Source organism: Apis florea, unplaced genomic scaffold (assembly GCF_048593485.1).
Source record: "Apis florea isolate Af1SG1 unplaced genomic scaffold, ASM4859348v1 contig_1914_pilon, whole genome shotgun sequence".
In the NCBI taxonomy this organism is placed as follows: Eukaryota; Metazoa; Arthropoda; class Insecta; order Hymenoptera; family Apidae; genus Apis; species Apis florea.
Window position 1 is genome coordinate 679,851 of NW_028256504.1, and position 27,346 is coordinate 707,196.

The 27,346-nt window shown below is 26.7% G+C and overlaps 3 protein-coding genes across 8 annotated transcripts; 2 read left to right on the forward strand and 1 right to left on the reverse strand.

Moving 5' to 3' along the window:
• The first annotated feature begins 291 nt into the window (after nucleotides 1-291).
• Dhc16F (Dynein heavy chain at 16F) lies at nucleotides 292-21,217 on the forward strand. Of its 4 annotated transcripts, XM_086913976.1 has the most exons (54): nucleotides 419-742; nucleotides 1,025-1,109; nucleotides 1,185-1,305; nucleotides 1,394-1,565; nucleotides 1,642-1,783; nucleotides 1,867-2,106; nucleotides 2,799-2,955; nucleotides 3,072-3,174; nucleotides 3,288-3,471; nucleotides 3,832-4,001; nucleotides 4,083-4,484; nucleotides 4,563-4,794; nucleotides 5,053-5,202; nucleotides 5,277-5,405; nucleotides 5,661-6,341; nucleotides 6,730-6,876; nucleotides 6,947-7,123; nucleotides 7,224-7,529; nucleotides 7,834-7,944; nucleotides 8,213-8,349; nucleotides 8,585-8,775; nucleotides 8,882-8,997; nucleotides 9,097-9,242; nucleotides 9,310-9,455; nucleotides 9,541-9,673; nucleotides 9,752-9,968; nucleotides 10,496-12,306; nucleotides 12,423-12,678; nucleotides 12,971-13,161; nucleotides 13,246-13,418; nucleotides 13,546-13,729; nucleotides 14,223-14,394; nucleotides 14,479-14,640; nucleotides 15,089-15,265; nucleotides 15,343-15,539; nucleotides 15,615-15,860; nucleotides 15,960-16,197; nucleotides 16,294-16,596; nucleotides 16,670-16,855; nucleotides 16,928-17,100; nucleotides 17,202-17,562; nucleotides 17,635-17,868; nucleotides 17,942-18,082; nucleotides 18,158-18,348; nucleotides 18,431-18,876; nucleotides 18,952-19,152; nucleotides 19,246-19,344; nucleotides 19,422-19,564; nucleotides 19,640-19,810; nucleotides 19,889-20,068; nucleotides 20,188-20,283; nucleotides 20,362-20,562; nucleotides 20,656-20,773; nucleotides 20,845-21,217. In XM_086913976.1, the coding sequence occupies exons 1-54, from the start codon at nucleotides 585-587 to the stop codon at nucleotides 21,072-21,074; spliced, it is 12,234 nt and encodes a 4,077-aa protein (XP_086770102.1). In that variant the 5' UTR covers nucleotides 419-584; the 3' UTR covers nucleotides 21,075-21,217. The 4 variants fall into 4 exon arrangements, with proteins under 4 accessions (XP_086770091.1, XP_086770102.1, XP_086770092.1 ...); XM_086913965.1 differs by lacking the exons at nucleotides 20,362-20,562; nucleotides 20,656-20,773; nucleotides 20,845-21,217 and adding an exon at nucleotides 292-369 and having other exon boundaries at nucleotides 574-742; nucleotides 18,952-19,344; nucleotides 19,889-20,331; XM_086913969.1 differs by lacking the exons at nucleotides 419-742; nucleotides 1,025-1,109; nucleotides 1,185-1,305; ... (5 more) ...; nucleotides 20,656-20,773; nucleotides 20,845-21,217 and having other exon boundaries at nucleotides 3,150-3,174; nucleotides 4,061-4,484; nucleotides 18,952-19,344; nucleotides 19,889-20,331.
• LOC100872528 (nurim homolog) lies at nucleotides 19,387-22,467 on the reverse strand. 2 transcript variants are annotated; one of them, XR_015294094.1, is made up of 5 exons: nucleotides 22,094-22,467; nucleotides 21,483-21,957; nucleotides 21,176-21,399; nucleotides 20,681-21,009; nucleotides 19,387-20,551 (listed from the first exon to the last, which is right to left on the reverse strand). XR_015294094.1 is itself a non-coding variant. In XM_086914048.1 (3 exons), the coding sequence occupies exons 1-3, from the start codon at nucleotides 22,224-22,226 to the stop codon at nucleotides 21,276-21,278; spliced, it is 732 nt and encodes a 243-aa protein (XP_086770174.1). In that variant the 5' UTR covers nucleotides 22,227-22,423; the 3' UTR covers nucleotides 21,136-21,275. The 2 variants fall into 2 exon arrangements, 1 of the variants encoding a protein (XP_086770174.1); XM_086914048.1 differs by lacking the exons at nucleotides 19,387-20,551; nucleotides 20,681-21,009 and having other exon boundaries at nucleotides 21,136-21,399; nucleotides 22,094-22,423.
• On the forward strand, nucleotides 22,361-27,293 carry LOC147658580 (BTB/POZ domain-containing protein 10-like). Of its 2 annotated transcripts, XM_086914018.1 has the most exons (8): nucleotides 22,361-22,566; nucleotides 22,658-22,866; nucleotides 23,377-23,499; nucleotides 24,313-24,429; nucleotides 24,729-24,866; nucleotides 24,938-25,209; nucleotides 25,956-26,153; nucleotides 26,327-27,293. In XM_086914018.1, exons 2-8 carry the CDS (start codon nucleotides 22,748-22,750, stop codon nucleotides 26,794-26,796), a joined length of 1,437 nt encoding a protein of 478 aa, XP_086770144.1. In that variant the 5' UTR covers nucleotides 22,361-22,566; nucleotides 22,658-22,747; the 3' UTR covers nucleotides 26,797-27,293. The 2 variants fall into 2 exon arrangements, with proteins under 2 accessions (XP_086770144.1, XP_086770151.1); XM_086914025.1 differs by lacking the exon at nucleotides 24,313-24,429.
• The last annotated feature ends 53 nt before the right edge of the window (nucleotides 27,294-27,346 follow it).

The window sequence follows — 27,346 nt, forward strand, 5'->3', positions numbered from 1 at the left end:
AATTTGTCTACTTCTATTTTACTTTATTTAATAAAATGATATGATATTAATTATGATTAATTATAATTATTAATTAACACCAATCAATATTAATTTATTATTATATTAATATAAAATAATATTATATATATATATATCATATAATTTTATAATTATTATAAAGTTATCATTATCATTAAGATGTTTTATAATTACGAGAAACAAATATAGACAAGATCAAGTCGTGAGTGAAAGATAGAGATAGAGTAAGAATTGACTATCAGTGCCATCTCTTGAATGACAAAGATATCTCTCTAAATGAATTTAAGAAATGGAGTTGATACTCAATTCTTACCTTATTTTACCTTGCTTTTGATTATTGTATTCATAGTAAGTATAAAAATCGATATTGATATTAATTTTTAATAGTAATATAAATATACATAAAATTTTAGTATAATTATAAATATAAAAATAGAGGGAGCTCAAAATGTTCATTAGGGTTTCGTTTGTTTAATCGATACGATTAGTCAGTGAATGGTTAGAAGTAGAACTAGAATGATTTAATATTATTGTTATAATTTTTATTAATAGAAAATAAAAGTATGGATTTGAAAAATAAACGTAAAGCAAGTGAAGAAGATATTACAGATGATACTACATTTAAGAAATCGGAAAACAAGTATGAAAGTATTAGTGTATCCGATGCTCTGCAGAAAATAAAATATAGATCATGTCGGCCGCCTCCAATCAGTTATAAAACGTAATATAAATTTTTTATTTCAAAATTATTGATATTATTAATTTTACAATAATATTCATCTTCATAAAATAAATTATATAATTAATACTATTATTTATATAAAATAAAAATCTCTATAAAGTAAATTTATATTTATTACATTATATAAATATAATATATTACATTATATAAATTAATATAAATTAATGATAAAGGTATAATATATATTTAAAAATTATTGATTGATTTATATTATATAAATTATATATATATATATATATATATATATATATATCGATTTAGAGGAAAGAATGAAATACCGTTTTTCATACCACATAAGAAGCTCCTCGAAAAAATAGTGTATAAACCGGAAGTTCGAGAACCATTGGTAAGAATATATATAAATTCTTTTTCTTCTTCAATTCACTTTTATTCAAAAATATAAAGAAAATATTATTCGTAGACTGGTTTTGCCGCCCAACAAGAAAAAATTAGGAAACGAGTTCTTAAACCAACTACTTCATTGCCAAAAGTAGAAGAGAAAAAATCATTAACAAAAGATGTTTCGTCTGAAACAATCATAAGTTGCATTACTTTTCCTATAATTTTTTTTTTTTTTTTCTAATTTTATCTTCAACAAATTTTCATTTCTTTTTCATTTTATGTTATAAGGAGATTTAGAACGAGTTCCGTGGAAATATAAAGAAAAAGATTTCGATGCTCCAGTGTTCGTTGATCAATTAGAATTAATACGGCAATTACGAGAGGACTGTAAAATAGGATTTTTTTATATAATTTATGCAGTTGAACCATCTTCGAAATATTTTACTCCTTATGCGTTAAAGTAAAATTTTATTTTTTCGTTCTTAGAGAAGAATTTTTAAAAACGCACACAAATAATTTATAATAATATCATTTAGAGTTGTTCCATATAAAGATGTAGGAAAAATCTATATGACTATCAGTGCGAATGGTGTAACCCAGTACAGTCCAGACGAAATGATCTTCACTCCTATCGAGCAATGGGAAAGAGAATATATTTTTTATTTAAAATTATTAAAGGTATACGTAATTTCCCTGTCTTTTATTCCTTTTACATTATCAAAATTTTTTCCAATATTTTTATAATTCTTTTTTATTTCTAGTTAAGGACGTTTGTTATATTTCGAATGTGGAAAGCTTTCTACATTTGGAAAAAATCAGTTACTTATAAGAAATTTATCTCAGCGAAAAATTTTATAAATGATAATTTGTTTATAACAGATGCAATACTCAGTAAAGCATTATTAGAGATTAAATCGATGTGTTCGATTTTTCTTGATTCCAGTTTCTTTGATAATAACTTTTTTGAAAAGATATTACTTTTTTACTTCGCAGAAAAACAGGTAAAAAAATTATATTTATATAAAAGAGAAATTACAGTATATGTAGTGCTTGTTTAATCCGTTTAATATCTTAATCTAAGCTCAATGTAACTTAAAAATTTATTAACAAAGATAATGAATAGATATAACAAAAATAAGCAAAAAAGATGTAATAAATTAAGCAATAAAGTGCCTATACATTAGATATTAGATTTTAATATTCAAAATTTTTATAATATTTATTTTATCTTTTTAAAAATGGCAATAAAACAAAATAAAATAAAAATAAGTCCTGATGCAGCACATATCGGATGAGATTTTTTTTTTAACAGTTTATCAATTAATTTAAACATTTCAAATGAGTATCTAAAATTGATTTAATTTATGTTTGAGAATTGCAAGTTTTTAATTTGAATAGCAATATATATGTTTTTAATAACAATTTAATAAATAAGCTTTAAATGATATTTTTGCGATATCAACTTTTGTGTTTGTTTTGACTTTTACAATCGATACGTTAAAGATATAATAAAATTTTCAGAAATTTTTTAAAAAATATTCACTTTCTAAAAGATATTTTCATTTTATAGAAAAAATAAGAATTATTCTGATATTGTACAATATTTTGACATATATTTAATGACGATAATAAATATTATAATCTGTAATAATAAATAATATATTTCTGATCTTTGAAATTTATTTATTTACAGTTTACAAAACTAGAATTACTTAGAGATAAGTTAGACGAGTTTAGAAATTTAGCAGTGGATATAGTTAATAACGCTTGCCTTGGTGCTTTATTAAAAGCTGGATATACCCCCGATGATTCTAATATAACAATAGAACAAACTGCATATGGAAAACTTGGTAATATTTAATTTTTTTTAAAAGAAGAAATACGTAGATTTCTTTCTTTATATTTTTTTCTATCACTCACACAGACTTTATTTCCTAATTTTAATTTAATATTACATAATTATTAGGTGAGTTTGGTGTTATCAAATTCAAAATGCCTAAAGATGGTATTCTTAAAATGAGTTATATCGAACAAGCACGAAAGAGGGAAAAATGTTATAGGCTATCTTGGTGAGTTATTTCAAAATTTTTTTTTTTAAATATTTTAAAAAAATAATTTTAAAAATTAATTAAATTATTAAAAATTATCTGATGTGGGAAACAAAATTTTACAATATTCACAGCTTTATTCACTTGATTGATTATATGAAAACAAACATGATGCATTGTCTTTTAATAAACACTTATCAAAACTTTATAGAGGTATTAAAAATCTACACAAGTTTTTTACCAAATGATGAAGATATAGATAATGATGTAATTGATCTTCCTTTAAAAGAAAATCGGCCACCATCGCATCGTGTTCAGGTATATACAAGATGATCAAAAAATTAAAGAATAATTTTTCAAATTTCCTCTCAAAATAAGAATGTTATAATAATAAGAATGTAATAATAATTAAAAAATCGACGAAAATATCCCTAAGCGCAAACAATTGTTTCCATTTATTTTTAATGCCAATAATTTGCAAAACGCAATCTTTTTATTTTTGATTTTCATCCTATATCAGCTTGAAGAATTACAATAGTGCCTAATTAATTGTCGCACTATCAAGATCTGGAATGCATTATTTATCCATGCTTAAAATTAATTAATCAAACACTATCTTATGCTCGCATGAACACAATTATTAAGAATAATTTATGAATAAATCTATCTATTTTTTAGCTGCCATATTGGACCGTAGATTTGCTTATCTTACCGTCTTCAGACATTATATTAGATCCGCAGGAAGATATATTTCGTTTTGTGATAAAAACTATACAAACAATGTGGGAGGAGAATTTATTTGCCATTAAACCTCTGCTCTCGGATCCTTTTTTCCATTCCTTTACGAGGTATATAAACGTTGTTTATCATAGAACCAGTTTATAAAATAATTTCTCGGAATTGTAAGGTTTTGTATACGTTCATTTGAGGCCTATGATCAATCATAAAATAGAAGATCGGATTTGCGGATTTCCCCCGGAAATCGAGATAGTTTTGAAGCAAGATATAATGATGCAAAACTTCAAAATTGAATTAGAGGAAATTTTAGATAAAAATTTCAATGCTATACACCGTTATTGTAAGCGATTCGACGAAATCAGACAATTCTTTTACGAAGATATGATATTCGACGAGAATATTATCCGCGACAATCGGGATGTCGCGTTATTTCGGCAATGGAGCATCCGTTATAAAAAAGAAGTAGATATAATCCAAAAAGTTGTCGATTCTCAACCGTTTGGACTTTTTTTGATACAACTCGAGCGATTTAAAAGTATTGCCGACACTGCTCCTAGAGGGAAGTTGAGCGTCATTGAAGCTGTTATGCCAAGGTAAATTTAAAAAAATTTTTTTCCCCAACCAATAAATCGTTATATATAATTATACGACATAAATAATAATCTTGTTAGATTAGGAAAAAGGAGAGTCGATGCTTTATTAACGCAAGCGACTGACTCGATTAATTATCTCGAAATCATGCCTACCACGACTGAAGAGTACGTTGCCTATATTAAATTCGTAGATCAAGCCCAGGCAAGTGTTGATGACATGGAATCACAATTGGATTACGTGAAAGAGTTGTACGACACAATGGAAGAGTTTGGTTTCCCGATACCGTCGATGGATATGGCAAATTATTTGGTAACGCTTGAATCAATACATGATACAAAAATATTTTATAATTGAACGATTCGAGGCAGACGCTGTCGATTTGAATATAGTTTGGTAAAAGAGAATAAAATTGAAAGAGACAATTTTATTAAATTTAAATATAATTCTTTACGTAATTATATATCTTTTTGCAGTTGCATATCAGTTTTGCAATTATAAATAAAATATTTACTGTACATCATAGGATATATAATATACATATAACATAGACTAAACTTTGGAAAATAGGGTATTGGAAGTCAATTTACCAGTTTGCGATTGATCGTAGACAACAGGTTAGAGATGAGGCCGAAATTAATAAACAAATTCAATGCGCAACTTCAGAAGGATATAACAGCATTGAACGAGGAAATATCGGAAATTCTCGACGAGATAACGGTAATTGGATGTAACTGAATGAAATAATTTTCGTCGTCTTAACGTGTTATCTTTTAATTTTTTTTTTTTTACAGCTACCTTGGCTATTGGATTATGATAGCAACGTCGATGCCTGTTTGAAGGCTTTGAAGGAACTTGGCGATCGGTTAGCCGTGTGTGCAGTCAAGGCGGAGCGATATCGTAGCCATCAGAGAACATTTAAGGTATCGGTATTCACAATTTATTATATATTATAATATATATAGAACAATTTATACAAAGTATACGATACAATGAAGAGTAAGTTATAGTTTGGTTGTAGATAGAAAAAAATATATGCGATAAAGTAGAATTTTTACGCAGAATGATTAAAAAAATAGGACTTAAATGTATCTCTTTTGCGTGTATAATTTAGTCAACAAATAATAAATAATGCAATTAATAACGTTAATAATTAATTTTTTTCTCTTCGTAAAAAGCTGGAACAAACAAGATTCGAGATTTTGGATCAAGTAATGAACGAATTAAGATTACGTACATTATTGTGGGAAAGTTTGACTTCTTGGGAGGAAGCTATCCACGAATGGTATATCGCCGATTTCGATACGTTGAATGTCGAAGAGATCACCGGGTTTACAATGCGCACCATGAAACATATAATTCAATTGGAAAGGGGTCTGCCACCAAACAAAATTGTACCTAAATTAAGAGAGAGCGTTGAGTTAATAAGAAATAAGTTGCCAGTTCTTGGTTACTTGAGAAATCCAGATTTGCGAGACAGGCACTGGGCGAAGATCGAAGAGTTGTTGAATTATACTTTTAAACCTGATGTGAAAAAGACTTGGACCCTGATGGAAGAGCTTGGCGCCTTCTTAAAGCCGAATGAATTAATGGAAATTGCTGCTGCTGCGAGTTCCGAAGCTAATTTGGAAAATATGTTGCAGAAAGTTATAGACACGTGGGAAAACCTCAAGTTTATTGTTGTACCCTACAAAGAGGGAAAAGATGTTTATATCATTGGTACCCTCGAAGAAATTCAACTAGCAATGGACGAGAGCAATATTAATTTACAAACTGTCAATGCATCCCGTCATGTTGGTCCCATTAAACATTTAGTCGATGAATGGATACATAAGCTTGAAGTGTTTACCGAAACTTTGGTACAAAGTTCTCTTTTAAGTGTTATATTTTTAAATATTATTAAATTAAGATCGCGTGAAACTGTTAAAATTTTCAATTACAGTTGTATAGAATTATTTCTTCAAGGGAAATCCTGGATGGAATGAAAATCCTTTATATTTATCATAGATTATTTTCTTATTGTTGTGAGAAATGAAGTGATTAAAAGGAATGATTTACTTTTCTCCTTTATATAAATTTTTTCTGAATAATACTAATTAAAGAAATAATTATATTTTATCTTAAAATATACGCGTTAAGAAATATCTGATATATTCAGGATTTTTATCAATTGAAATATGAAATAATTATTTTTAGAAAGTAAACGGATTTTAAATATTAAATATTAATATGATTAATTTCATTTAGGAAGCGTGGCAACGTCTGCAACAACAATGGTTGTATCTCGAAGCTATATTTTCCGCTCCTGATATTCAACGCCAACTACCCATGGAAGCAAAACTTTTTATCGATGTTGACAGATTTTGGAAAGATCTCATGAGACGAACTTACAAGGTTTAACAACTAATATTCATGAAATATTTCATCATCATAATAACTAAAAGAATATATTAATAATTTCTAGGCACCTTTAGCTATGGTAGCATGCACGCAACCTGGATTATTGGAACAAATCGAGGCCCATAACCGGATGCTGGATGAAGTGATGAAGTGTTTGGAAGCGTATCTCGAGACAAAACGAATAGCGTTTCCAAGATTCTTTTTCTTATCTAATGATGAACTGTTAGAAATTTTGGCCCAGGTATCGGTCAAAAAAGAAAATTTTCAAATTAAAAACGCGTAAAAACAGGATTAAGTTTCAAATTGGATCGTTTATTAAAATACCAACTATTATACAATAGACGAAGAATCCGCACGCGGTGCAAAGATACTTGCAGAAGTGTTTCGACGCGATATACAGATTGGAGTTTGCAACGAAAGAAACTGAAGCTGGTGAAGTTTTAACGACAGACATAATTGCCATGATCTCACCGGAAGGCGAGAAAGTTCCGTTTGAGAGAAGTTTGAGAGCTAGGGGTAATGTCGAAGATTGGTTAGGTCGAGTCGAAGATGTTATGTTTTCAACGTTAAAAAAATCAATGAAAGATGCAATTAAAGATTTTGAAGTGAAGACTCGGCACGACTTTATTTTTTTACATCCTTCTCAGGTTAGGTTAGGTTAGGTTAAATTACTTTACAATACAGCAGTGCCCGATTAACTGTCGCATTGGTTTAATCGTCGTTAAAATTTTATTTTCGAGGCCTGCTTTTAGAAATTTAACATAAATACTTGAAATACTTATCCCTTCGGAGATAATTGACGCATTTCGATTCCGATCGTGCGACATTTAATCTGATAATCTAATTTGGAATAAAAAAGTAATATTTTAAATATTTTTAAAATGGAAATAAAATGTGAAATAAAATATAACTAATAAGATTATACGTTTATTTTTCTTTACCCTTTTTCAGATAATTCTTACCGTATGCCAAATATTTTGGGTTCATGATGTTCACTTGATCTTAGAATCTTCTGAGGATGTGATAGAAAAAATGAAAAAATACGAGCAACAATGTTATGAGGTATATTTATGTTTCGTTTGAAATACTTTTGTTTTGAGATAACATAATTGAAACGTCATGTAATTTTGAAAGCTATAGCAAATTTTATTTTAACCGATTCGTTTCTGAGAGTTTTGAATGAAATTAAATAATATTTCTTTCTAATGTTTCTCGATTAAAATGCAAGAGATTAATAGGAAACCCCGTTCTTTTAATTTCTTAATTTTTTCCCCCTCTTTACCTGAGGTTTTTCTTAAAAATTTTCGTGAAAAATTTTTATCACTTTTAGGAATTAAATTTATTGGCCATAATGGTGAGACAAGAACTACCAAAATTAATACGTGATACCGTAACTAATTTGATAACAATAGATGTGCATTCCAGAGATATCGTTACAAATTTGGTTGAAAACAAAATAACGAGAAGGTAAAAATTATAATATAAAGCTTTTATTGAAAAAGTATTTCACTAATCGGTAATTATTTTCAAAATTTCAAAAATTGTTCAAAACGATAGTACATTTCAAAATTCTACTTTAAAATACAATAATGTAATGCATTAATTGTAACGCATGTTATATCTTGAAAATTGAAATTCTAATTTATCACAGTTGGATAGGATACTATTGCACTATCAAAAATCAATTAGTTATATATTACAGTATGAGCTTTGACTGGGTAAAAGCGTTACGTTATTATTGGAGTGAGGAGCGTGATACTTGCTTAGTATGTATGAGTAACTCCGAGTATCCCTATGGATATGAATATCTCGGCGCTCAAAAGAGGCTTGTCATTACTCCTCTCACAGATAGATGTTATTTGTGTCTTATGGGCGCTCTGCAATTAGATCTAGGTATTGATGAATTTTAAAAAATGTTAAAAATGATATGAATAATAAAATTTTTTAAAATAACCCAATTTTATGAACGTTAACATTGGAAAAAAATTACTCGATACAGGTGGTGCTCCTGCAGGACCCGCGGGTACCGGAAAGACGGAAACGACAAAGGATTTGGCCAAAGCAGTCGCTATTCAATGTGTCGTGTTTAATTGTTCAGAAGGACTTGATTTTAGAGTGCGCCAAATTATTATCCTTCGATTATTTTTTTTTTTTTTTTTTTCATAAAAGTTATTCGAAGATTAATTAAAAAATGCGAGAAATTGCGACCCGTAGATGATGGGTAGATTCTTCTCTGGCCTGGCTACTTCCGGTGCTTGGTGCTGTTTCGACGAATTTAATAGAATAGATATCGAGGTGCTTTCCGTTATAGCTCAGCAATTAATTACAATCAGAAACGCTAAACTTGCTAGAGCTACTGAGTAAGTTGTTTTTTTTTTTTTTTTTTATAATGTTTAAAATAGATTTGAATATGCTTCTCTCTTTCAGATTCTGGTTCGAAGGAAGGGTCATCAAATTGGTGAGATCTTGCTCAACTTTCATCACTATGAATCCAGGATATGCTGGTCGTACAGAATTACCAGACAATTTAAAAGCATTGTTCCGGCCGTTCTCTATGATGGTTCCAGATTACAGTACGTTTTATATTATAAATTTCATTATTACATATACATATATATATATTTCAAAAAAGATAAATAATTTAATTTCCATTTGCAGAACTTATTGCTGAAGTTACTTTATACTCGGAAGGATTCGAAACATCAAAGCCATTGTCGCAAAAGATGACCTTGATGTATACGCTTAGTAGCGAACAACTTTCCCAACAAGATCATTATGATTTCGGAATGAGGTTTTTTTTTTTTTTTATTTGTTAATCCTCATTTTTTTATTATTAAACTGATTAAAATACGATATTTTATTTTTAAAGAGCCGTTAAAAGCGTACTGGTAATGGCAGGTAGTCTTAAACGAAACAATCCTGATAAACCAGAAGACGTTGTTTTAATCAGAGCTTTGCGTGAAAGCAATATACCAAAGTTCTTACGCCAAGATGCTGAATTGTTCGAAGGTATCGTAGGAGATCTCTTCCCAGGTATAGAAATTCCTGAGGTGGACTACGGTATTCTAATGGACACAGCTATTGAAGTAATTAATAATAGCATACTCTAAAATGTGTCTCTTCTCATTTTAACATTTATTGCTTACTTAATCATATCATATCATATATTATAATAATATTTCCATAAAAGTAAGTTTCCATAAAAATTCTTAATTTCACAGTTTCATTACTTTACATATAGTAAAGTACCAAAAATTGAGAAAAATTATTAAATTGTATTATATATATATACTTATATATAATATATAAGTATATATAATATACTTCCTGTCATTTTATCATTCTTTTCCATTTAATATTATTTATATTATATATTTATATATTATTTATATAATTCATCAATACACTTTCTTTCTTTATCATCACCGAGAATAATGTCGGCAAAACTTGAAAGCAAATACTTGAATTACCGAAACCAAAGCGAAATTGTAAAATTGATCGCTTCGTTGCTTACGAATTGCATCATTTTTATAATTAATATTAGTTAATTTCAAACTGTCATTTATGGAGTGGTATTGTAATAAGATCCAATCGATTAAATAATCTTTTATAGATAATGAAAGAAGCTAAATTGCAACCGGAAACTTGCATTTTAAAAAAAGTCACTCAGTTGCACGAATGTTTGCAAGTAAGACATGGAGTGATGTTAGTTGGACCTACTGGTGCAGGAAAAACGTCGGTACTTCATACTCTTGCCAATACTTACAACAAACTTCATAAAATGGGTGTACCTGAACCAATATATCAACCAGTTAATTTATATGTAATCAATCCGAAAGCAGTTACAATTGGTGAATTGTATGGAGAAGTAGATTTGTTGACTAATGAATGGAAAGACGGATTAATCGGTTTTACAGTTCGTCATGCGTGTTCTTTTACCACTGAAGAACATCAATGGATTGTGTGCGATGGACCTGTGGATGCTGTGTGGATAGAGAACATGAATACCGTTTTAGATGATAATAAAATGTTGTGTTTGGCTAATTCTGAAAGAATCAAGTTTACTCCTTATATGCGCATGTTATTTGAGGTTATGGATCTCGCTCAAGCATCACCCGCCACCGTCAGTCGTTGTGGAATGGTATACGTGGATCCTATAGAATTAAAATGGATGCCTTATGTAAAATCATGGGTAGAAAAACTTCCTGAAACTATTATCAAAAGTGAATATCAACAATTAATTATCGAGCTCTTTGAAAAATACTTCGAGGATGGATTAGTCTTCTGTACTTACAACTGCTTCTGTCCGATTAAGCAGGTTGATATTAGTAAAGCGAGTATGGCTTGTGCAATATTAGAATATATTTTATACGAACCAGATGCGATAGAAAAAACTACAGATAAAGCACGAATCAGAACATTTTTAATTCAATCGTTCATTTTTGCTCATCTTTGGGCCATTGGTGGTAACGTTCACGATAACTCTCGTAGCATAATCGAAACTTTTGTGAGGGAACAATTTCAAGATGACGAAGATGCACGTTTACCATCGATAGATTTGTGGAATATTTATATAAATATTCCAGAGCATCGATTGGATTTTTGGATGGATATTATGCCACAATTCGTATACGATAGTGAAGTACCATTTTTCGATATCCTTGTGCCAACGATCGATACCGTACGATTCGGTTACTTGATGAAGAAATTAGTCCAAATAAATAAACCTATATTCTTTTCCGGAAATACTGGAGTAGGAAAATCAGTAATAACAAAAGTAATCTTAAAAGAATTGGAGGATACCAATCTTTGGGTACCAATTAATTTAATCTTCTCGGCTCAAACAAGCAGTGGTAGAACGCAAGAGATCTTGGAACTTAAACTGGAGAAAAGGAAAAGAACAGTGTTAGGAGCACCCATTGGGAAACGAGTGTGTATATTTGTTGATGATGTCAATATGCCTAAATTAGATACGTATGGATCTCAACCACCAATCGAACTTTTACGACAATTATTGGATTTCGGTGGAATGTACGACAAGGAAAAATTATTCTGGAAGAATGTTGAGGACGTTGTTTTTACCGTGGCATGTGCTCCTCCTGGAGGTGGTAGAAATCCTCTAACACCAAGATTCATCAGACATTTCGCAATGCTGTTTATTCCAGCACCTACAGATATCTCTCTAAAAGGAATATTCAAATCAATTATAACTGGATTTTTAGAAGAGTTTGTAGAATCTGTTAAACAAATCGGGGAGAAAATAGTGAACGCAGCTGTTGAAATTTATTTAACTATAGAGACAGATCTTTTGCCCACTCCAGAAAAGAGTCACTATATATTTAATTTACGGGATTTATCGAAATGCATACAAGGTATTATGCAAGTTGATGCCACTGTTATTAAACAACCTATTGAAATGTACAGGTATATTCTTCATATTGCAATTAATACATAAGCATTAAAAATAGTTATATATTAATTAACATTATAAAAACTATTTGTAATAAAAAAAAATAATAAATACGTTTATATTTTTTTAGAGTTTTTTATCACGAATGCCTTCGAGTTTTCCATGATCGATTAATCAACGTTCAAGATAAAACTTATTTCTATAAACTCCTAAATAACATATGTATAACCAGCTTTGGTGTAGAAGTGTTGCGACTTCCGGATGAAAAAATTATCGAAAGACCACCGATATTACTGTTTGGCGATTTTATGACTTTTGGAGCGGCGAGGGAACAACGAATTTACGAAGAACTTACCGAAATCTCAAAAGTTAAATCAATTTTGGAGGTTTGTTATTATTTAATTTAGTTTTATTACTTACATATAATGAGAATCAAAAATTCATTTACATGAAGTTAATAATTTTTTCTTTTTTTCATTTTTTTTCGTTTTTATACATAGGATAAGGAAAGTAAATGGCAATTAAATAGGAAAGCAATTGATAATATTGATATTCATTAAGTTTGCTTAAAGAGATAAATAAAATATATAATAATATGTGAATGAATCTATGATGAATCATTGCATGCTCACGCTAATGTAAATATTTGATTTATATCTTTGACTTTACACATCACAGGATTATTTAGAAGATTACCGTTTTTCTGTTGGAAAAGATATGAGACTTATTTTCTTCATGGATGCTATAGAACATATTTGTAGACTTGCAAGAATTCTCCGTTCTGAAAGAGGCAACGGCCTTTTAGTAGGTGTCGGTGGAATGGGAAAGCAAAGTTTGACGAGATTAGCGTCTCATTTGAATGGTTATAAGTTTGTATCGTTATTAATTGATATAAATTCTCTTACAAATCAACACGATTAAACAATTTATCACAATTACTCGAATGTTTTAAGATGTTATCAAATAGAAGTTACACGTACGTACGATAAACATTCGTGGCAAGAAGACCTTCGCCGATTTTATTTCGAACCAGGTACTGCCGCTAAACATACGACGTTTTTATTCACAGACACTCAAATTGTGCTAGAGGATTTTTTAGAAGATATTAATAATACTCTTAATACTGGTAATTTGAATATTATTCGCATTATTATTTAAATAAAATTATCGTCAAAAATATTATTCAATTATTCGTATAAAATTTTTATTATTAATTTATAATTAAAACTGTATATAATAATTGTTTGTTTTAGGCGAAGTACCAAATTTATATGAAGCGGATGAATTAGAAAAAGTTATCATAGCTACAAGACCTGCAGCAAAAGAAATAGGAATTGCTGAAGCAAATAGAGATGCAATTTATCAATATTTTATTGCAAGAGTTAGAAACCATCTTCATTTAATGATCTGTATGAGTCCTATAGGTGACACCTTTAGGTTAATCTCCTTATAATATTAATTATTCTTTAATCTATTTTCTTAGATTTCAATCTTTGAACATTATTTATTATTTTTCTGTAATCGTTTTAAGAAATGTTCAAACAAAACTTATATTGTAATCAATACTTACAAACACTTACTCATTTACAATTTTATCTAAGTGAATATGTTTTTGAGATTTTTTATTATTTTTTTAAATGAAATTATATATTTTTCACCAATCGATATATCTCTATTTTCATTTTATTTCACTATTTTTATTTATAAAAATTATATTTAGATTCCGTTTAGAAAAAGATCATTTTTCATTTTAAGTTTATTTAAAAGAAAATTTCAATTTCCAAAGTATCCAATTTCTCAATCGTTATAGAAACATTTTTTAAAATGACTTATAATTTAAGAAAAATAATTGTATCCAAAGATTATAATATTCTACTATTTGGTAATTATTTATTATTAAACTATTATTTATAATTGATTGTTTTCATAGACACCGTTGTCGTATGTTTCCATCGTTGGTAAATTGTTGCACGATTGATTGGTTTACAAAATGGCCAAAGGATGCCCTCTTATCAGTAGCAGAGAATTCATTATTGGAAATCGCTCCAAAAGACCCGTTAAAACTTACCAGTCTTGCTACTATTTGTGTTTTAATCCATGAGGTATAGCTTTATATTATGATAAATATCGAAATGAAACATTCAAAAATATTCAATTTCAAAAGTATATATGATATAAAATTATAGAGCGTAGAAGAAATGACAATTCGATTCTTCCTAGAAATGCGTCGAAGGTATTATACTACACCGAGTAGTTATTTAGAACTTTTGAATCTGTTTAAAACAACTCTTAAAAGAAGAAAGAAAGAAATAGAATTACTGAAAAGTAAAATCGCCAATGGCCTTAATGTAAATATAATATATAATTTTAAATTTTAATGTTCTCGTATTTTCAAAAATGTTCTTTATTTTAAAAAATTATTACTTCGCTAAAATATAACTGCAATTATTTTATTCATTATTACTCGTAATTTCATTATAAAAATCAAAATTTATCGAATTAAATTTAAACTTTATTTTTATGAGAGTCTTTTTATATGTTGAATATGATTATTTGAACATTTTAGTTAATTATATTCAATATCAAATTTTTCATGTCAATAATAACTAATAATTAATTCATAATTATAATTAATAATAATTAATAATAATAATAATTAAATTCATAATTATTTAATCATTTAAAAATATTTGGCAAAGTTATATATTTTCTAAAATAAAATAATATTTTCTAAATAAAAATAAAAAATTTAAAATCATCGAACAATAATGATTAATATTTTTATTATTTGATTAGAAATTACGAGAAACTAACGAAATGGTTGGTATAATGAAAGAACAATTGATTATTCTTGCTCCAAAATTAAAAGCAAGTACCGAGGAAGTATCGAAGCTGGTAAAAATTCTTGCAAAGCAACAAATCGAAGTCGACAAAGTGAAATTTGTTGTAACTGCTGAAGAAGCAGTAGCAAAAGTATAATTAATATGATAAATAAAAAAAAAAATAATAAAACTTTAAATATCGAATATATATAATTTTATTTTTATCAGGCGAAAAGAGAGGAAACAGCAGCTTTAGAGGCTGATGCTAGACAAGATTTAGAAGCAGCAATGCCAGCTTTATTAGAAGCTCAAAAGGCATTAGAAGCTTTAGATAAAAGGGATATTAACGAAGTTCGTGTATTTATACAACCACCTCATTTGGTACGTTTTGTTATGGAAGCAGTGAATTTGTTATTGGGTGAAAAGTAAGTTTTATAAAATATTTTAAAGTAATGTATATAATTTACTTCTGTTAATTTTTAATTAAATTTTCATCTTAGAACAGATTGGGCCTCTGCTAAACTCGTTTTGGGCGATATACATTTTCTTGATCGCTTAATTAATTATCCTAAAGACGAAATAAGCGACAAACTTTTAGAGAAATTACAAGACTATATTAATCATCCAGAATTTCAACCAGATTTAGTGGCTCGACAAAGTAAAGCTTGTAAATCGTTGTGCATTTGGGTAATAGCAATAGATGGTTATGCTAAGATTTACAGAGTAGTCGAACCAAAACGACAAAGGTAAATTGAATAAAAGTTTTGAAATATATATAAATATATAAATATATTTTCGTATACATAAAAGCAAAAAATAATAATTGATAATAATTATTAATATAGATTAAAGAAAGCTGAAGACGAGTTAAGAGCTATAGAGGCAATAGTTGCTAAGAAACAACAAGAACTTGCCGAAGTGGAAAGAAAAATCATAGAATTGCAACAACAATACGATGCAGCTCTACAAAATTTGAATAAATTAGAAGCCGAAATGAATTTAGCAGAAACAAGATTGAATAGATCTGGACGATTAACATCTGCATTAGTGGATGAACGAGTTCGATGGGAAGAATTGACACGCGTATGATAAAAAAAAATTATATTTAAAATATATAATTGTATTAAAACATATAATATAATGAATTATAATCAGTTTCTTTTTTATGTAAATGTTTAGGGTTTTGAACAGCAAATTAACAATTTGACTGGTGATATTTTGGTAGCTGCTGGTGCTCTTGCTTATCTGGGTGCTTTTACAAATGAATACAGAGAAGAATTGATAGAATCTTGGTTATCTCATTGCAAGAACTACGATATTGATACCACAGAAAATTATAGTCTCATTGCAATTTTAGCTGATCCTTATGAAATTCGTCAATGGAATACGTATGGTTTACCACGAGATAAAGTTAGTATAGAAAATGGTATTTTTGTAACACAATCCACTCGCTGGCCTTTAATGATTGATCCTCAAGAACAAGTAATTATTTTTATAGCATATGAAATATACTCAAACTTAATACTTGTTTGTAAACTATATTCTATTTTCTAAGGCAAATAGGTGGATACGAAATATGGAACAAGACAATAATTTGAAAATATGCAAACTGACGGATACATACTTAATGAGAATATTAGAGGCATCTATACGGCTTGGAACTCCTGTATTAATTCAGGAAGTAGGAGAAGTATTGGATCCAAGTTTAGAACCAATTCTGCTTAAACAAATTTTCATTTTGGTATATATTTATTTATTATTTATTGTTTATGCGATAATTACTTTAATAATATTACTTGATATAATTATATAGGGTGGTAGAACATTAATAAGATTTGGCGATACAGATGTTGAGTATGATGATAATTTTAAATTATACATTACAACAAAAATCGCAAATCCTCATTATTTACCAGAAATTTGTATTAAAGTAACAATAGTTAATTTTACTGTAACCACAGGCGGTCTCGAAGAACAATTACTCGCGTATGTATTTCTTTTGTTACAATAATATTAAAGTTATTTATCTAAATGCAAAATATGTATATTTAATTTCTAAATTTTCTATTTTCTTAAATTTTATATAGAGATGTTGTACGTTTAGAAAAGCCAGATCTTGAATCAATGAGAAATTACTTAATAATAAAAATCAATGCAGATAAAGGTCAATTGCAAAACATTGAAGACAAAATTTTAACATTGTTGTATGGTGCAGGCGATGATATTTTGGACAACGAGGAGTTAATAGAAACTTTAAATGATAGTAAAGAAACTTCAGCAATTATCGCAATGAGATTAATTGAAAGTGAAGCGACTGAAAAAAATATATCAATTGCGCGTGAAAGATATCGATCTGTTGCGAATCGTGGATCAGTTTTATATTTTGTAGTTGCAAATCTTGCAAATATAGATCCCATGTATCAATTCTCATTAAAATACTTTAATCAAGTAAATAATAATATGATGAATAATTATATTTTTGCAGTTTGCAATTTGTAACATTTTTCAACTTTCTATTAGATATTTAATACGATAATTGAGACTACTAAAAAAGAAGATATTTTACAATTACGTTTGCAAATATTATTAAATGAAATAACATTAGCTATTTATACAAATGTTTCGCGAGGTTTATTCGAGAAACATAAATTAGTATTCAGTTTTATGCTTAACATTGCAATAGATATGAATGATGAGATTGTATCCATGATACAGTGGAATTTTTTGTTAAGAGGACCTACTCGAATTGTCGTTGTAAGTTATGTTTTGTCTTAAGGATCATAATTAATATCTTTCAAATATTATTAAATATTTGAATTTCAAATAGGAAGAAATGCCAGATTATCCAACTTTAACAACTACAATATGGACTTCAATCAATTATTTAGCAAAGACATTCGATAGCTTTAAAAATATTTTAAGTGATGCATTTAAAGAAATTATAATAACTATTGGATATTTTGAAGAAGTAATATATCGTTTTTTTTTATTTTCATTTCAATTTTGATTATGAATAATATATAACATTTCGATTTTTTTTTAGGATATTAATATAATTCCCACCAATCAAGAAATTGCTGCTTACGATTGGAATAATAATCTAACTGATATTGAAAAATTATTGTTGCTAAAAGCTTTGAGAGAAGAACATTTAATTTTTGCTATTACAGCTTATGTATCAAAACATTTGGGACCTAAATTTGTAGAATCACCTATGGTAACATTACAACTTTTGTATGTATAAAAAAATTGTAAATTATATTCAAAATTATTGTTTTGATGCCATAAAGATAAATTTATTACTAAATATTTTCAGATTTGCAGATACATCATGCAAAATACCATTGATTTTTATTCTTACAACTGGATCAGATCCCTTCAGTGCTTTCCAAAAATTTGCACATGAAATGGATTTCTCCAATAGATATGATTCAATTTCTTTAGGGCAAGGCCAAGGTCCTATTGCAGAAGGGCATATACGAACAGGTACTGTAGAAGGCAGATGGGTATTTTTACAAAATTGTCACTTAGCTACTTCATGGATGGTCAATATGGAACAAATTGTGATGGCAATTGCTGAGGAACCAAAAGGAGTAATTCATGCTGATTTTCGATTATTTTTGAGTTCGATGCCAAGCAAAGCTTTCCCAGTTTCTGTTCTTCAGAATTCTGTAAAAGTTACTAATGAGCCACCAAAAGGTCTAAAAGCCAATATTAAGAGAGCATTACATGAATTGGACGAGGAATTTTTTGAACAACACAGTAAAAAAAAAATTTTTAATAGTTGAAACATAAAATATTATTAACAATTTTAATTTTTCTTTACTTAATGTACAGTTTTAGATGAAAATTGGCGCAAACTTATATTCGGAATTTGTTTCTTCCATGCAATTATTCAAGAACGAAAAAAATTTGGACCATTAGGATGGAATATTGTATATGAATTTAATGATAGCGATAGAGAATGTTGTTTACAAAATTTAAAATTATTTTGTATATCAGAGCATATACCTTGGAATGCATTAACATATATTACAGGTTGTAAAATATTTCTCAAATTTTTTTTGGCAAAAGTTAAGAAGGATTTCAAAACTACATTATATTCATTATACATATATCAATTCATTTTAGGTGAAATTACTTATGGAGGTAGAGTTACAGATAGTTGGGATTTAAGATGTATGAAAACAATTCTAACTATTTTCTTTTCTCCTCAAACTTTGACTTTGAGTAAGTAATTTAAAATGAAATCATAATTAAAAATACAAAACATGTATTTACATAATTATTAATATAAAATATCATAGATTATATTTATTCACCATCTGGAAAATATTATTGTCCTGCATACAAGACTTTACAAGAATACAAAGATTTTATAGAAACTTTTTCTATAATTGATGATCCAGAAATATTTGGAATGCACGAAAATGCAAATATTGCTTATCAGGTAATCAAAAATATTCAAATATAATCAGAGGAAACATCATTTCCTTAATTTATATTTATATTATTATCATATCAGTTGAGAGAAACGCACTTCATCTTAGAAACTATTTTGGATGTGCAACCACAAGAAATTACTAGTGATGAAGATAAATCTGCTGCAGATATAATACATGATCTAGCTGAATTGATTGCTGAAAAAATTCAGTTAAAAATAGATCCTAAACAGTGTAATCCTGAACATTTAAAAGTAAATAATAATTTTAATTTTATAATATTGATATATATTATTAATTATAAAATAAAAATTGTTACAAAATTTTTATAGAGAGATTCAGTAGGAAGACTTCCATCTCTAACTATTGTTCTCCTTCAAGAAGTTGACAGATATAATAAACTTTTAAGCATAATACATAAATCAATAAAAGATTTAGAACTAGCCATCAAAGGTTTTGTTGTCATGTCTGAAGAATTAGAAAATGTTTTTATAGCTCTTATCAACAATCAAGTTCTGTTACAATTATTATTTTTTTCATCCATTAATACTTTAAAAAATATTTTTTCTATAAAAAAATTTATATTCTTAATTACTTTCATAGTTTTTCTTAATAATATATAATAAATTAGGTACCAGAAATGTGGCATAATGTAAATATCTATCCATCTTTAAAAACCTTAGGAAGCTGGATTAAGAATTTGGAGCTAAGAATTGACTTTATTCAAGTAAAACTAAAAATAAAAAATTAAAAAAATAAAAAAAAAATTACTAAACTGTAGTTTAGTAATTATTATACATTACAGATTTGGTTAATTGATGTAAAACCAATTTCTTTTTGGATTTCGGGTTTTTCTTTTCCTCAAGGATTTTTAACTGGCATGTTACAAACATGTGCGAGAAAATATAACATTCCTATAGACCACTTAAAGTTAGATTTCGTTGCCAAAAATATTTTACTTGATCAAGAAGAAATAAAAATAGAACACGAAAAATCTGGAAAGGAGGTTTAATTGTTATAAATATTTTATTACTGAAAATAATACAACAAAATATAAGAATAACAATAATAATAATAGTAATAATAATAATAATAATAGGTAACAGAAGTATATAAAAACTTACAAGTCCCAGAAGATGGAGTTCTAATACATGGGTTATTCATTGATGCTGGTAGATGGGATTTTAAATCCATGCAATTAATAGATGAATATTTAGGTAAAATGTTAATTTTGGAATTTGGAAAATAATATATTATTGAGAAAATGTAATTAGATTATCTATTTTAGGTGAAATGCATCCATCTCTTCCAGTTTTACATATAAATCCAGTATTAGAACTTCCAGAAGATGATCCAAGATATGTTTGTCCTTTATATAAAACAGCAATTCGAGCAGGTGTATTGTCTACAACTGGACATAGTACAAATTTTGTTCTTGCAATTCTACTTCCATCTGAAAAGGAACAATCACATTGGATTTTGAAAGGAACGGCACTTCTAATTGAAATTATAAATTAAATTTTTTATGTTATATCTAATATATTAATTAACAAGTCAGATACAATAATTGAAACATAAATTTAGAATTTCATATATTTATATTTATGTTATATACATACTTTACAATATAAAGATTTTAAATAAATATTAGTACAAATGAATATATATTTTAATTGCAATGCAAATAATTGAAAAAATGACAATATGTATAAATAGAAATCAAAACAATTCTTTTTGTTTTCTCTTTACAAAATTAACATGATAATTGTAATCCTCTTTGTCAATCATCCACATTAAGGCCATATAAACTGTGAGTATTGAAGCCAATAATAACCTGTCTAATCTATAAAATATTTAAATTCAATTACTTATTTAATTTAAACAGTCTGTGTATTATTATATAAAAAAATTAAAAACATATCTTACGTCATATAAGGATATATCCATAAAATAATAAGAAATCCTGTAAAACTTGGATGTCTCATATGTGAATAATAACGTAATAATTTTTTAGATTTCATTTCATTAGGACTTGGTCTAAATGAAAATTTGTAATATACTTGTTTTATTCCAGCTAATTCAGATATATCCATCATTAAACATCCACTATAAATTATTGACCAAACCAACACATGAAGAGCAGTGAACATGAACCACAAAACATTGTTAGAAATAATATTAACTTTCCATAATATAATGGATGAAATAATTTGCCATTTATTGAATAATAAATGAAGAGCCATAGCACTAGTAACATTATAAATACTTCTTTCCATATAATCTATTTGTAGTTTACAAAATAAATGTTTTATGAAATCATTAGCCATAAGTGAATGTTGTAATATAAAAATACTTAATAGAAACATATTTATTATTAACAACCATAATACAGAATCTTTATCTGTAATATAAATTTGTAAAATAAAAAATGAATTATAAACATAATATTGTATATTTTTTTTTTTGGTAAATATTCAAAAGATTATAAAAAGATTATAATTACTATTACTATTACTATTACTATTATTATTACTTACTCTTTTGTGATGAGATAATTGCTTCTTTATTTTCATCGTAATTCGATAAAAAATATGTTAAATTACACAAAACATAAAAAGTATACAAAAAGCAAATAATACAAATCACTACACTAATATATTTTACGAACATTTTTATAAATAGTTAAAAATTATTTATATATTATTAAAATAATATATAATTATTATATTATATTATATTAATATATTAATCATTATAAACACTATAATGGTATATAACTAATTTTATATACAGTAATCAATAATGTTTTGATTCGACTTTCAATTTGTGTAAGTACTTGTTTATTTACAGAATTTATAAATATCATTAAATTTATAAGAAATAGATATGAATCTTTATTGGAACTATGAGAGAGACATCTGATTGTCCATATTGGCGCGAATTCATATTATTTTAAAATATTTATCATTTGGATATATGCCACAATATATGAAAAATATAATAAAAATAAGTAAGAAAATCTTTTAATCTTCTTATATAATAAGATTTTCAAATAATTATTATTTATCTATTTTTAATTACAATATTATTATTTTTTTAAGTTGATACAATATAAAATTTGGACAACGCCTGTCGAACCGATTGTCATCAATGACTGTAGTGTTTCGTATTATCTGTATCATCGGTTTGGAATGCAACTTTCCGTCAAAAGAGAAGGTCAGGTTAACTTTCAATCGTGTGGTTTAGAAATTTGCACGTCAGTTAGCTGGCTTTTAAAAAAACTTGGGTGGTATTTGTCAATATCTAATTTGTAAGTATTTAATATGAAATAGTATTTAATATGCATTATATATACATAAAGTAATATTTTTTAAAGAATGCATGAAATGTAATATAAAATTTTGCAATAATAATTTCTCTTCAATTATCATTGTAATAAATATATTTTCAAAATTTGATAAAATATTATTACATTTATTATCAATAAATAATTAAAAAATATATCATACAACTATATTTTTAAATGTTTTCTAAATATTATTTTTATCAAAAATAATAAACAAAAACTATAACGATAATCTTTTGAATACTAGAAACTTTAGCTTTTGATTAAAGTATTTTGCATAATTTTTAAGTATTTTTATATTTGCTTTAATTATAAAATATCTAATTATGAAAATAAATTTAATAAGAAATGAAATAGAGAAGATACTTGAAAAAATTGAAGTAAAAATAATACAATTTACAATTAATTTAATGACTTAAATTACAATTACAATTAATTACAATTAATTAATCAATTTTTATTATATTTTTATAGTTGGTCCAAGATGTCAAATCCTGCAGAACGTTTGAACTATATTCAGGATAGCAGCAGTGATACAGAAACAGATAAAGAAACGGGTGGTAGAGGACGTCATCGTATTTATAAAAATAGAATGAGGTACTATGTAAAAGATAATATTCAATATAAAAAAAAAATATATATAGATATTTTAGATATCTCTAGATATTTCTAGATATTTTAGATATTTTATTATTAGTATAATTTTTTTAGTTTATTAAAATAACTATTTTAGATTATTGGTATTATAAAAGTTTCATTTGTAATCTATATTGTCTTTAAAATATCTATTTTAATAATTACATATTTAAAATCAAGCATGTATTAAAGAATGTTATGTAGAATGTCATGCATGTCAGATTTTTTTTTAATTGAAAGTTATAAATTATTACTTTTCATTTTAATATTAGATTCAATCAAAAAAATATATATTAAAATTATTATTTACATAATATAATATATTAAAATTATATATATTACATATATATTATTATAAATGTATATTAAAATTATATTATTTACATAAATGTGTATTAAAACAGTATAATATAATTTATTCTATTTTATATGATTATTTTTAATATGATTATTCCAAAAAAAATTTAATTTATATTATATAATTAAATATGTATTTATAGTTATATCATTTAAAATTTCTAAAGATTTATTTGATTTCATTTATTTATTTCTTTATTCGTTATTAAAATAAATCTTGAAATAATAATAAATTAAATAAATAACTAGAAAACTATATTATAATTAAATTACTTTTGCAATAAAAATTTTATATATATATACACTTATTTATCATTTAAATTAATTCCTATCTTATATATTAGATTAATAGATAGTACACAATGCTTGTTGTCGAATGCAAATATTAGAAAGGTAATGTTGTTGTTTTGCATGTAGTTGTGGTGGCTCTTCAAAACCAAAATCTTGTTTGGTACAAAGAGATGGGAGCAATGAAAGACACTGTCATTCCTTCAATTCTGGGAGACAAAATACTAATATTAATCAACAAAACAGGTAATATTCACATATGAATGCATGATTGAAACAAAATTTTATCTTAATTTTAAAATATATTTGATAATGATTTTAAGTTAATATTTGATAGTGTTAATTATTGTATATTTTTGAGGATTATATTTTTATTTCTTATATTATACAAGAATCCAGGAATCATAAACAGGTAGGTGTTAGTTATATATTTATTCAATACTTTGCATTGCTTTATATGTTTATTAGTCATAATTCCTTTGTTTCATGTAGGTATTAATATTAAGTGATCTTCAGTAGTCACTTAGAACCATATTTTTCTTCAGACTTTGCTCTGGAGTTGGTGTTGGAAAAAGTCAACAAAATCAAAGTAGAGACAATTTACCATCATCAGGATCTGTTACTGGTATAAATAATCCACAAGCAAGTGACGAACGCATTACTCTTATTGTTGATAATACTAGGTAAATTTATTTAACATATTTTTAATTGTTAATATAATTATATTAAATTAGAAGATAAATTTTGCTTTTAGATTTATTGTTGATCCTGCATTATTTACTGCACATCCAAATACAATGTTAGGTAGAATGTTTAGTTCTGGGGTTGAATATGCTCAACCAAATGAACGTGGGGAATATGAAGTTGCAGATGGTATATCTGCTATGGTGTTTAGAGCTATTCTTGATTATTATAAAGGTGGTGTAATTCGATGTCCTCCGACAGTTGCCGTTCAAGAATTACGAGAAGCTTGCGATTATCTACTAGTTCCATTTGACGCTAATACAGTAAAATGTCAAAATTTGAGTAAGTAATTATATATGAATATATATATATATATATATATATATATATATATATATATATATATATATGTATTATTATTGTAATATACATGTATATACAGATGGTATACAGATGATATACAGATGATATGAAATTCTTCAGATGATATACAATTGTGCAATTCATGGTTGCATGCAATTTATATATATATTTTATATTAAAATATTTATATATTATAGAAAGTTTAGAAAACTAGAAATTTTTAAATTCTAGAGGTCAAGAGAAACATAAAAAATGTTGATAAAATGTTTATTAATAAAATTATAAATAATTAAATAAATTACAATCAATTTTTACATTAAATAAAGATAGAAAAAAATAACAATATAACAAAAATAGAAATATCCTATATTTTGTTTTGTCTAATATAAACTTTAATTGCTTATAACTTAATAAATAAATTTCAATTTAAGTTAAATCATAATTTAATAAATAAGTATATCAACTTGCATATTAATTTATGTATTTATTTTGACCTCTACAATCAATCTTCCAAAAGTAGTGTGAATATGAATGTTATCCCTTATATACAAATATATTGTCTTAATATTCAAAAACATTTTTTTTTAAATCTTTTAATAATCATTTGTTATTAAAAAAAATTCATAAGCGATATATATAAATAATAAGATATAATGATTCATAATTAGTTAGAATATTTCAAAACTTATTCATAAAATAAATCTTAGTAACACAATTTATTGTAGGAGGATTATTACATGAATTATCAAATGAAGGTGCACGATGCCAATTTGAAGTGTTCCTTGAAGACTTAATATTGCCACTTATGGTAAACAGCGCACGTAGAGGTGATCGCGAATGTCACATTGTTGTTTTACTGGAAGATGATATTGTTGATTGGGATGAAGAATATCCTCCACAGATGGGAGAAGAATATTCACAAAGTAAGAATGTAAAAGATACCGATTTTTTTACTTTTGTTTTTTCTATACTTATATAATATATTTATTATAATTTCAAAATATTTGATCTTATTATAGTATATTGAATATATAAAATAGAAAATCAATAATTTTATTGGATTGTAGTTTTTAATGAAATACTTTATATTTTTCAGCTGTTAACAGTACTGCAATGTATCGATTTTTCAAATATATCGAAAATAGAGACGTAGCCAAACAGGTAATGAAGGAACGTGGTTTAAAAAAAATTCGTTTAGGCATTGAAGGTTATCCTACTTATAAAGAAAAAATTAAGAAGAGAGCAGGAGGACGCGCTGAAGTAATTTATAATTACGTACAAAGGCCATTTATTCATATGTCTTGGGAAAAAGAAGAAGCGAAAAGTCGACACGTTGATTTTCAATGTGTAAAATCAAAATCTGTGACTAATCTTGCTGAAGCTACAGCTGATCCAGTATTAGATGCTGGTGGAAATCCAATAGCTATCGCTCTTTTGCAAGCAACAGAACCAGTGCCTCAACCAGAAGTCATATTACCAGTCGGTCAAGATGCCGATGTTGAAGGTGCCATAGGTTTGCCGGCTGATCAAGATCTTGGATCGATACCGCCTGATGAATTGCCATGAATATTAATTGTAGATAGAAATTAGAATGAACAGGCATGAAATTCGATTACCAAGTATTTATGAACTGCTTTCTTCTTGCGTCAATTTCCAAATTTAGTCGGACTCGCTTATCTCACAATTTCATTTAATTAAAAAATTAAACTTAAAATTATTGATTTTCAAAACAAGATATTTCATCATTCATTCCATTTTTATAAAATAATCAATATTAAAAAAGTAAAATTGCTTGAAAATGATTATGTTTTAAATAGAAAAATTTGTTGTGAGTTAAGCAAGTCTGATTTTGACACAGTCAAAACAATGTATAGTGAAGTTATCGCATCTTGTGGATGTCCAACTAATTTAAAAATATCTGCTGTGACTTTTTTAATTTTGTATGTAACGTCACACGTTTCTCATAATTATATGTGAAATATGAAATAAGAATTCGTTTGGTATGTATTTGCGAAGGTATTCCCGTTTTATACAATTAATAAAGTTGAATACTGTTTCCGAGACTATGTTTTCTTGTTTTCGCATGTTATTTCAATAGATTTCATTTATATATTTC